The sequence below is a fragment of the Dermacentor variabilis genome, chromosome 2 (assembly GCF_050947875.1).
Source record: "Dermacentor variabilis isolate Ectoservices chromosome 2, ASM5094787v1, whole genome shotgun sequence".
Classification (NCBI taxonomy): domain Eukaryota; kingdom Metazoa; phylum Arthropoda; class Arachnida; order Ixodida; family Ixodidae; genus Dermacentor; species Dermacentor variabilis.
The window spans coordinates 106512478-106525235 of NC_134569.1; the positions used below are offsets into that span (position 1 = coordinate 106512478).

Here is a 12758-nt window from a genome sequence, read left to right on the forward strand (position 1 = left end):
ACTAATCTCCATCTGCACCACTAAATTCCAGTGACTGGCGTGCTGAAATGCAACCTAAGATGTGGGAACAGTGCAGAATGGCTACATATCAAATGGGTGAAGGCGGGAGATGGAAATTCAAGACGATGAGCAAAGCGAAAACAAGGTGAGAGCAGGAGTCAACGTTTTGACAAGTGGACTTGTTTTCTTCAAGGCCTTGTCAAGGCCGACAAGGCCGAATTGTCTTGAAGACTACAAGTCCACTTTTCGAAATGTTGGCTCCTGCTTTCACTTTGTTCTCGTTTTGCTCATCGTCCTACATATCAAATCAGAACATAGTACATGGGATTCAATGGGGCTTAGTTCGAGACTGCGATGACGCGACATAGTAGCCAGGACCACTCAACAGCAAGCAACATAACAAGGCTACACTGTACAAAAAATAAGTAAAAATAAAAATAAAACAACAGATAAAACTTAAGCACCTTCTAAACACTGTAATCCGAATCAAATTAAGTTAACTCATGGGGTCTTAATTAGGGGTGTGAAAATGCCGAATAGTAGATTTCAAATCGAATATTGAATCGAATGTCAGAAAATTATTCAAATAAACGTTAATGCTTACTAATTTTGGGCAAGAAATTATGGCGCTGCACATGTTTGGGAATCCCCTAGCATTGCATAGCGAGCTATCAGTAACATAGGTATGTAGAAATCAAGATATACAGTATAATCTACTCTTATTAATGGGGAACATCAAATTATTGTGACAGCACTGACTACAGCTCAGTACTAGTATATGAAGGTCTGGAAAATACTTCTTGATACATTGAATTTCTGTTGAATAGAATCAAGTGCATTTTTTCTTTTAGAACTAATGAATTGGTGAGGTTCTGTTGTACCGAATACCAATGATGCTCTCAGTTTAGTAGTGGACCTGTGTTTTGCAGCAATAACTAACTTATTGCATACAAAGTTCTGCTTTCTAAGTTTCTTCTAAAATATAGAAAGACTATTCAAACTTTACGCAGGTGGGTTATTGTAAAGTCAATTTGTGTGACAGAAGAAAGGGCAGCACATCACACGAGTCGATCACCACTCTGTGTATAGATGACACTGATGGCAAGAGCAGGCGCCATCCATGCATTTCATTGTCAGCTTTGGCGTGATTTGCCATCTGTCAAAGATTTTGGAATCTGCAAGACCATGGCAAGCTTGCGCGATGCTCCCGCCTCCTTGTTCATCCGCCGTCCACGCCAATCCACGCAACTGGGTCGTGGCACTGGTGCCGGCCGTGTAATTCCAAAACTAGTCTTGTGACGTGTCGCTCGAAGCTATGTGCACGGATGCACACACATGCACCCACACGCATCAAAGGATGTGCCTATGAATGGCGGCGGGAACAAGAGGCTGCTGCGCCATAAGCCACAAATATGGCGGCTGCGAACAGTTTTGTTGCCACCCCGTGCACTTTTACTTACGATGCGGATTGCTAGTTTTCCAAGCTTCACAGACCTGCTGCCAATAGGCCGGCGTTGATTCTGTGCCAAACCATAACTTTATTCGCTGACACCTATTGAAGCCACGCTGATTAGGCCTAATGGCCTAGACAGCGTGGTCATGATGAAAATTCAGTGCTGCCCTATGTAATAATGGGCCATTGTGGAATGCTTGCCCGTAATATGTTCGTACGGTGGCTCATTAGTACCCGGTCCCGAGGTTGAGCATACAGGTTAGTTTTACGGCTGTTGAAGGATCACATTATCATTGCGATGAGCCCTGTCGACCTGGGCAAACCTTGTAGTGATGGAGCTGGCCCCAACCGAGAATGGCGCCGTTCTGCAAATTTCGGCGTAGGGGTGTTTTGTGTGTGCAATCTCTGCATCGGGCTGATGTTTGGGAGCACTCGCCGAGTCCGCTACGACGTCAGCTGGGGCAGCCCATTTGCAGCACACTCGGCGTTCATATTGCACCAAAAGCGAAGTAAAACACCCACTTTAGCAGCATTGAGCACGAGGGCCTCCACAGCGCATGCGAAATGTGGCACTGCTTGGTTCACCGGACACATCAGACACATCGAATATTTGAGAAATCAAATTATTCAAATGTTCACTATTCGATTTGATTCAGTGATATTCGCACACCCCTAGACCCAAAGCAACACACAGGCTATGACAGACTAGGGGGCTTCAGATTACTTTTGCCCACCTGAGGTTCTTTAATGTGCATCTAAATCTAACTAACTATACGACCATTTTTGCATTCTGCCCCCACAAGAATGCAGCCGCAGTGGCTGAGAATTAAACCTGAGACTTCTAATCAGTAGCACAGATAGCCACAGCCACTGAGCCACCATGGCAGGTCACTGTAATGGCACCGTCATCTTGTTTCTTCACTGGTGGTATTTTGAGCTTCATTGTCTTGAACAGTTATTGCTTACACATCTTCCCGTGTTACATGTGAAACCAGTTGCCTCTCAAGTGAAGTTCATGGGATAGTGTCAATGCAGGCACACCGGCGAGAGGTAAAAGTAATATGTGTTCCCCTGTCCAGAAAAAATGAAAGCACTTGCACTGCTGACAACGGGAATGCAGGAAGAGTGCCACTGACCTTGGTGTGAAAATGGATGACAGCATTATAGCCCGTCTTCTGGCAAGTGATCTCAACTGTGCCACCCAGCTCGATCCAGGGCACGGTGAAGATGGAGCGACCATATCCGCTGGGGAAGCTCACCACATACTCTTCGTCATGCCGTAGGAACATGATGCAGCCCTGGCCCACGTTGTGCACACCAATGCTCATGCCCAGGTACTTGGACTTGGTCCAGATGTGGGCACAACATGCTATGCCCTTGGCTGCATGTTCAGCGTAGAAGGCAGACACTAGAAAAGAGGAGACACTCTTTTCTGTGACTCACACACAAGCACACACACATGCAAAGTTTAGTATGTCATATTTTCGTGCACATCATTTGCCCTGGCTTATTATCCAAAGTTGTATGACAGGACATTTAATTGATTCGGGTCACTTAGCACTGACAATGGCATGTGAATGTCAAACCACTGCAGAGAAAGTGCAGGCCCTGAATTCTCTCGTTTTCTACGAGAAGCATTGTTACACCAGGTGGCAATATAGTCTGTACCCCCTTTACATGTTACATGTAATTGGAGTGCCTCATTTTGTAGGATAAAGAAAAAAACTGGCAGTTTCGCCAGAAAGCTGAAGCAATGACTGTGATAGCCATGTTTAGCATTGCGCTTCCTTGGAACCAATGCCTTTCCTTGGAACGCCATTCCGTGCAACACTGTCTCGCATGTAGATACGCTGGCAGCCGTAGCCACCTAGCCTAGCTACTTCGACATTCACTAACAAACTTCTTGTTGTTCAGTGTCGTGTTTTCATTGAAACAATTTGCCGCTGTCAGCAATAGCGCTGACTTTGCCTTTGCAATTCTCGCCAATGGCTAGGAAGCTCGGAAAGCATGGCTGCATTGAATAATGCCTGTTCCCGAAAGTCACCTTCGCCTCAGTACAGTACTATTATGCGGTGAAGCATACCAAGAGTGGGAAGGGGCACGGTACGTATATTAAAGTGCCGCTGAAACGGTTCGGATAAATTTTGTATACGCGTGGGGTACAGCTACAGTTAATCATTCGCACCACAATTTGTGTGAAGCATCTCATATTCAGAGAGCTACGGATGATTACAAGCAACCCTTTTCCATACCCATGCATTTTCTCCTCAACTCGTTCGCCGAGTGATCAGGGCTTAGCTGCGCCTTCACTGGCACTGCGTAATAATGGCTCGTCATGTCACCTGCTTCCAGTTGTCTAGGAGCAAGCGCGCGAAGCCTCTCCGACCTCTCTGCCAGCTGCTTGGCAGTCGACCCCAAGTGAGAGCTATAGAAGCAGCGAGCAGCGAAGCGTTGCGAGCATTTCGTCGCAGCGCCAGCGTGTCTAGTACTCCGGTAATCACAGGTGAGATGGGCGTTTCGACGGATGGGTGGAGGCATAAACTCAAGCTGATGAAGGAGCTTCAGTGTAGGCAAACGTGAGCTGCCTGATCGGTCTCTTTAGATCGGTCTGCATGGTCCAGCCACCTGGTGGCGCAGAGCTTAACCAGTCAAACAAAGAGCTAATATTTCTCTAACCAAGTGTAAAACATTTTAAACATTTAGAAAAACAATTTGCTCATGATTACTCTCATGAGGAAAATTTACAGCAGCAGCAAAGTAGAATACACTTCGTTAGAACTACTGTGCTTGGTTGAGCTCTTGCTACCACGTGGCTGCACCATGCAGACCATTCACATTTGTGGCTCTGCTCATCCCGTAAAACGCCATGGTCAAATGGCCAGGGATAGTCCGCTTGCCCTTGCGTTTACCTGAATACCGGACACCGTAAAACACTATTCTAGTAGTAATCCTCCGGCGTTAAGTGACAGCCGCAAATGCGCAAATCCTGGCGCCGATCGGATAGCGACAGTCCGATGTGGTGCAGCCACTCTGCTCGCCTGCTGCCTTGCAGAGGGACGCAATGTCGCAGCTTAACATATTGACAGTCACTATTTTTGCGGCCCACAATGTAACAAGGGCTAACCATGGTGCTTGCAAAATAAAGACAGATCAACACTGCCCACAGAGCTCTCGTCAACATGGAGCATGTTGTAACACAAGCAAACGACACTTGATTTGTGCCAGAAGTGCTTAATTGTACTGAGAAATTGTCCTTGTGCATGCTCTTTCTGTTACTTTCTTCTTATAGAAGTAAATTAACTAACATTCCAACTATTACAAACAACATTTGTTCGCCATAAAGTTCGAAAAATTATTGATGACACGGCCTGGGCAGCAAAATGGATAGCTTGCCCTACTCGCGTCATTAGGGCAACTTGCGTCAAATGGTCAGGGGCGGCTGAAAATTAAGCCAATGATGTGCTGCAATCAATAGAGATGTACATTTTTAAAACCTTTTAATATATTACAGGCTTTTGCAGGGTACTCAAGTGCATCAACTAACGATTAGAAGGACCTACCCTAACGACTCGGTATGTTTGTACAAGATCGTCAAAATTGTTTCAGGGTCCGTTTAAATAAACATGTGTGCATCTGCCATCTCCTATCGCAATACGAGCACCAACACGCCTTACGAGTGTAGTGGCAGGCCTTCAGAGCTATTTCAAATGTACCTGTGGTGACATCAGCCTTTGGGCGTAGTAAAATGCATGCATTCATTTTTTCGGACTGCCCGATTTTTCGGACGTTCTTGCTGCCCCTAGGGAGTCCAAAAATCAGACGTTGACTAATATGTGGGCTCAAATAATGCAAATGCGATAAATGCAAGTGCGCGAAAATTTCTGGCACCCTTAAAAGCTTTACTGCACTGTGTAGGTCTGTAGCGACATCGCACAGGCTCCGCTATGCTGCCTGTAAAGAGCTGTGCAAGTAACATAACACTTTCAGGTTTGAGCTTCGATATTCTTTGGCATTTTTAATATTTAAAAGTCTGAGAAGATTAAAGATAAAAAGACATGCACTGTGAGTGTTATGTTTCATGACCTTCATTCGTGGGCTGCTATTTTGAAAATGCTGACAAATAATTTAGTCAAGAATGTAAGACCTGGTATGAGCAACCTTAGTGACAGAATAGTGTAGCAATGTAACCCGCATACATATAAAGCATGGCCTTTAGCAGGGCACGGCATATAGCATACGTAGGTATAAATATATGCGGACCCTCATGCAACGACGATGGCAAAAACTTGCTTGGAGTACTTATATAATTGCTATCACAATAAAAAAAAGTGTGAGTGTAACCTCCACAAATAACTGCATAAGATTCATATCTCCACAAAAGCAAAGCAGTTCATTTTGAGCACAAAGTGAGGCCCTAGAAACGCCTTTGTCACCTTTAGAGCCGATATGTTGAAGCGCAGCATCGCTTCACAGCAATGCAAAGAGCACTTATAACGAAATTTTGACTTCAAGTGTGCCCTTGCGGCAATGCGAAGGGCAATTCTGCAAAGCTGCACCCAAACGCCTCTTGGCACATTTCGTATACAACCTGCACACCCTCTTCTAACCCTCTCGACAAATGCCCCAAAACAAGCCAAGAATTATGTTATGGTGAACGCTTTCTAGATTTCAGATAACATCAAGCAACAACCTCCTCTTAAAGAAGAAGGCAAAGTCAAAATAGAAGCTTACACATGTGACTCCGAAAGTGAATGTGACAAGATTAGGCAAAATTGACGTGCCAAGTCGTGCATGTTGTTATTCACCACTTTTTTAGACACTCAGAGAACATTGCAAGGTCTAAAGGTGCATTGGAAAGGCAAAAGGTGTTTATTGTTGGGACAAACAATACACAAGAAAGCAGCATACAATTATTTTAAAAATGAGGAATGCGATGCAGATGAATTAACTAGAGATAATGCGATACCATTTAGTGCAAAACTAGAACAGATCCTCAAGCAAGGCAGTAATTGTTCAGCATGCATTAAAGTGCCATTTATACATAACTAGTTTCACAGTGAATGCCTGTTAGGACATAGTCATTACAACCTCAACCAATGCTGTGAGTCGAGCTAAATGCTTGATTCTTAGAGGAGTGCCTAAACACAAGACAACAAAGAAATAACGCCTTGGAAGTACCACACCTATGAAAGTGATGTCTGTATGTCTGTCTGCTTTTGTAGCAAACTCTTCATTCAGAAAAACCATTCAGGCGCCCAGGCCTGCCCTGAAATCAGACGAAACATCCCCCACCTTAATACTTGTGCTACGTGGGCACAAGAGGCGACATTAAATGGCTAATGCCTTAAAGTTTCCTAATGACATTACTCTGGAGTTTGGTGCCACACGTGCAAATTTAAAGTCACTTGACACAATGATGGTGATAACAGCAACCACGGTCTGCAGCAAGTGATTTTTGAAAGCTAATTTAAATATAAGAACATGTTTACAGCTTGAAATTCTCTTCCCCAATCTTTCAATGCAACGATACGTGAACTATAGCTAGCGTGCCCAGCCTGGATTGTCTAGCGTGCCCAGCTTGTCTTTCAAGTATGGCTATAAGGTGTAAAATATGTAGGCCAGCAAAAGAAAGCTCCACCACACTGAGGTTACGACAGTGTTGGCAAGAAGATGCTTGAAGAGCACAGCTGTTCACTGCAGCGCTCATATGCTTCCACAATAAGCATCATGCTGAACAGCAGACTCCATCAGCAACAGCACTGTACCCCAGAAGCTAGCATTTTAAAAGTACGCACATCTGAGCTGAATTAGTTGTGGTGAATGCATTAATTGGTGAATGACATTTAGGCGAATGACAAGTTTGCGCACGTGACACTCCAAGAATGGCATTAAGACTGACGGCATAAACAATTTACTGTAATGTTTCTGTGCCTGTGTGGCACAGGTATAAGTGGCGAAAGCAAGTGAGCCATCTAAAGTCACAAGTGCAATGAAGTAAATATAATATGTAGGAGGAAAACTGTGAACCTTTGGCTGAAGTTTTTCTTTCTTCTGCTTCTGTGCAGGACATGAGGGCCATGACTTTGTTGGGATTTATATACAGAGTTAAAGAAAGAAGTTGGAACTCGAGCCGGCCAACAAACCAACAATTTTCATTTGTATTTGAAACTAGGCATTGCTTGACCTCTCTATGCTATGTACGAACTCAAGACATCAGTGGCACTAACCCGGGGGGTGATGAGAGACTTGTTCCGCAATGAAGGTTAAATCATTAGTGGTGGCCCAAGGCACAGGACCATCTTTGACAAGACCCTGCAAGTTAAAAGACAATGAAGTCACATAACCAAGCTGAAATATAACGGCAAAAGTCTTTTTCTTTTTTGACAGTTTAGACATGCAGTCTGGTACAGAAGAGTAAAGTGTGTGTATGTTCGATCCCTGCAGAACACGTCCCGACTCTTAGCCGCACCAAAAGAATATTAACATTTGCCTCTGATAACTCTCAAACTTTGGTTTTGATGGTCACAGTGAGAAGGTGTACAGTTAGCATACCAGGTTGTAGGAGGCTTCAAAGACAACCTGCTAGGTTGTAGAAGAGAGACATTGTGATTTTGGTTCTAACAACAAGTTTGGTGTTCCAAACAGTGAGGAGTCAACGCGCTCTAAATATCTCAACCTTTTTTGCCCGCACTGATTCCTTTAAATATAGCTTTTTTCCCATCAACAATTGAAGTCTGGAACTCATTACCAGGCAACATCATTTCACTACCACTGAAACAATTCACACAAGCTTATTTATAAATGTTTGTTGTTCATCCCACTTCTGCAATAGCCTTAATGAGGGCTGCAGTATGAATGAATAAATAAATAAATAATTAAACAAACAAACAAACAAACAAATAAATAAATAAATAAATAAATAAATAAATAAATAAAATGATTTTGTAGACTGCAACAATAAATAAATGTGTGCACTGCTCACAGATGCTTGCAAAAGCAGAATTGTGCTCTTCACATGCAATAAATGAAAAATGGGAGGAAAAATTCAGCGATAAAATGATTGTTAATACCACATTTTTAAGGACCTAATTTGTGCAGGGTGTTCTTTCTAAGCTGCACCTTTAAGAATCGCCTGTGGCAGATAGCTCTATTCTAATCCTTGATTTAAATTACTCGATCAGGCAACCATTACTTCTACAAGAAATTAAAATACATAATTATTAACATTACGGCCACTATTTCAATTTACGAATTATAGCCGGTGCGTTCTCAAGGCTGATTCACTTGGAACGAATTCTGCAGACTGTACCAGTTTCGAGATAGTATTAATTTTTAAAGTGTCCGACAAAATGCACTGGCATTCCAGTTACTTTTTTAAAGAAAACACTCTTTTATTCACTGAAGTGCAAAAGTCTCTGGAACACGAATGCATTTCGTTGGACACTTTGAAGATTAATACCCCGAAACTAGTGCAGTCCTGATAATTCGTTCCAAGTGAAAATGCATGGCTATAACTCACAGGCTATAATACGTAGATTGAAATAGTGGCATTAATGTTCATAATTAAACAGCTAATTAACGCGATTATGCTTATTTAATTAACCATTCAGATTTCTCTTAGAAGTAATGGCTGCCTGATCGAGTAATTTAGATCAAGGATTAGAATTGTGCTATCTGCCACAGGCAATTTTTAAAAATTTCGTGCGGCCACAAAAAAAAAAAAAAAAAAAAAACTTGCATGTGCTATCAAAGCAGTGTATTTTTGTGACATTGCTTAGTATGTGGTCTGCTTTATGAGCACAACGTTGAGTGACATTTTCAAAATACAAGAGCTTCTTCTTATGGCTGCATTATGAGTCTTAGCCACTGCTCAGAATGAAAATACACCAGCTCAGTCATGTATGTTCACTACCACTCAGCAGAATATGTGCAGATGAAAAAAAAAAAAAAAAGAAGCCATAATGTAGAAAAAGAACAAAACAAGCAGGATGCAAGAATCCACAACATTCCTTTCCCTTGCATTTATTGTCTTTCAGAATCTTAGGCGTGCTTAAGAGGAAGGAAGAATTACAATGCTGCTTTAAATTTTAACTGCACCAAGATCTGTCAAAACTGAAGCTCAGTGAATGAGGAAAATTTTTTTCAGTTTAACAAGAACACAAAAGATGCTGTTAAAGTAACCCAAGGACGGTTTGAAGTAATTACATATGTATTCACATCATTTGGAAACGAAACCAACCAACTGCAAGAATGTTGTTTCATTTTAGAGGCAATTCACATTTGCAAATTTTACTCTTTGCAATTCTCCTGCACAAAATGCAACAAAGAGACAGAGTGAATGGGCACAAACCCCGGGTTTGTCCCCGATCTTCCAGTAGCAGCGAAAGACCTCCCCTAGGATTGGGTTGTAGGGCTTCTTGGCAACGGAACTCTTGCGGCCGGCATGAAAGGCAGACAGGTACCACCGCACCACCTCGACCATTCGCTCCTTGGGGTCATCACGGTCTACTATGCTGTGGACACACCCAGCCGTCCCATCAGATTCAGTACGACTACTTTGCAGCAATACAGAAATAGAGACCACAAATGGCTGTGGACATACTAGGACAGCTTTTAACAGGAAATGTACAATGAGGGAAAGGTGGATGAAACCAGGTTAGGGTGCCTCAGGTTTGCTAGCTGGTCTTTAGATAGGAAGGCTCCCTATATGTCCTGACATTCTTGTTCTAGCTTCACAATGTCATCATATTCATGATATAAAGCTTGACAAAGCCGCCTTTACGAAGGCTGGCACACCTGTCATAAACAGCAAGCCACCTTAACTCAATTTACCTTCGAATGGATTCCATAGTTTGGTGCTGCATAGCAGCCTCGAAATCTAAGAACAGCAGCTTTGAGGAAAAGAAAAATCAGTAGTATGACCCATCAGCAACACAAACATTCCTTGAAGATCGGAGTGCTACAAAAGCTATAGTGTACAACTTTGAGGGGTACTCTGGCTACTTGTCAGCAGACTGCCGCATAAAATGGTACCAAGAGCATTTCTCAGTGCATGCATCTCATCTGCAAACTTCAATATTTCAAACTATGAATGTCATAGCCAGCTGCCATACAGCTCTCTTTTTGATGCTGATTTACTGTTAATGAAATGCACAGGGTTTAAACCAAGCTAAGTGCGAGCATGCAAGACCATGGCTAAAGCTCCGCATGCAGCTGGATGTATGCGCTGGTGGAAATACAGCAGATGCACTGTGAAGGGACGAGAACTGTGGCAAGTGCTGCCTCCAACATGCTACGTGCTTTTCCGGGCTCTGTGTGACCTCTGTTGTATGTGCCAACAACTGCCAGAGTTATCCAATCTCGGACAGCAATCGAAAACTTCACACAGTGCATACGGGCTTCTGGAGGACCGGAAAAGATAAGCCGAGTGTTTTTTGGCACATAGCTTTTGGTACACGCAGTGCTGTCTAAACACACTCACGGTAAATTTTTGCACATGTGCAGCTAAGTTATGGGGTTTCACAGCTTAGCGCCCTGCAGTTATTTTCTTGACCATCACCCACCTTATCAGCATACTTATATGACCCGAGTAAAATAAGTAAAGCTTCTGCTCTCCTAAAGTGCTCATTGGTGGCTCGACACTCTTGTCTTGTGTGAGAGGCAGAAAATCTATGAGCACTTGTGTCCATTAACAAGCATTGTAGAAATGCAAAGGCTTGCAGAGCTCCCCTGGCACAATATCGATAAGGTGGGCAATGGTCGAGAATATGAGCAGAACAAGAACCCATAAACCCCGTAACTTAACTGCACACGTGCACCAGTTTACAGTGGGCACAGCTACAGTTGCAGCATATACCAAAAACCTCAGGCTCCGCTGTACGCATATCATTCTGTGCTGATAGCACCGTATTTACTTACATAATGATCGGACTTTTTTTGTAAAAAAAAACTGACGCAAATTCAAGGGTGCGATCATTATGCGAGTTAAATTTCCTGCTTAAAGAAAATATATTTTTTTTCATCCTGCGTTTGCTGCAGGATGACAACAGGTCCACAAATAGGTGGCTGCCGCTGTAAAAATGCGGGACACCAAAACAAAAATGGCGGCCGGCGGAGCAAGCCGAACGCACCGAACGAGATTTTTTTTTCTTCTTGTGAATACATTACGCGCATTGAAACAGTTTTTTCCGAATCAGTAATGAATAATATCGTTACTATCGCTAAGTTTGCGGCAATAACGTAGCAATGACCACTTTGAGGGGAGAGAAACAGAGATGGGCGCGTTTAGCTGCCAGTGAGAGAAACTAAAGCCCCCCAACCTTAACAGAAACCCATGGCAGGCACGCTGCGGAAACTACAGCATTGGTCTGCACTACTATCCTAATACAGCACGCTTCCACTATGGATGGGCGAATATCTTAGCTGTGTTACAAGCATCGGCGTATGAATAGGGTACACTTCTAATGTATCAGAGTAAATGTGACTACTATCGTTGCCACTCGCAATTTGTTGCGTGCCCACGAGTGCAGACGAGAACAATCTAAAAGCGCCTTTTTTGTTGTTGACCACAACCGTTATAAAGCCTACAAATAATAAAGCCAAGGCAAGCTTGGTTGTAGCTTTTTTTTTTTCATGGTAGTACAGAAAGTGATGAAAGGAATGAAATGGGGCATCTGCTTAAGAATGTTCGGTGCGTGCAGACCACTTCGTACGTCTTGGAAGAGTCGTTCACGAAGCATTTGGCAGCATTCGACAGATGGTAAGCGCCATGATCATTAGCTAGACTTGGCACATGACATATCGCTGTGGCAAGTTTGGGGTGCGATCATTACACGGGAAAGGAAAAAAATAGAATTTTGATGACAAAATTCAGGGGTGCGATCATTACGCAAGTGTGATCATTATGCAAGTAAATGCGGTAGTTAAACTTCATTATAGTGAATTTGCATCGGCCAGAAAAATACCTTCACTATATCCAATATTCGTTATAAGCACACACACAGATATTGGAAAGAAATTTGTGATCAGACCTATCTGAAAGAAACACAAGCACGGTGCCGCCAACGGGCCAGCAAAGGGTCCCCTGTGGGTTTCGATAAGCTGTTGACATCTTGCTGTGCTGATACAAGGCACGGGAAGAAAAATAATTTACATACATATACTCTACACCACCGTGAATAATCAACCGTGCGATTGGTGTTCTCATGCAAAATCGGCCCCTTGGCTTGCCGACTGCGGTTCAACATAGCCAAGTTACTGGCCAAAATTTGCACGCCGCTGAAAGACTTTTCGAACACGGAGGGTA

At 43.2% G+C, this 12758-nt stretch overlaps 1 protein-coding gene across 2 annotated transcripts in view; it reads right to left on the minus strand.

The window, feature by feature from the left end:
- Window positions 1-12758, minus strand: part of LOC142572482 (oxysterol-binding protein-related protein 9-like) — a 47217-nt gene that overhangs the window by 10651 nt on the left and 23808 nt on the right. For both annotated transcript variants that reach the window (XM_075681635.1, XM_075681636.1), the window contains 3 exons: window positions 9804-9966; window positions 7681-7765; window positions 2590-2861 (listed from right to left, as the gene is read on the minus strand). In XM_075681635.1, the coding sequence (XP_075537750.1) occupies window positions 2590-2861; window positions 7681-7765; window positions 9804-9966 (520 nt within the window). The remainder of the gene's footprint in view (window positions 1-2589; window positions 2862-7680; window positions 7766-9803; window positions 9967-12758) is intronic.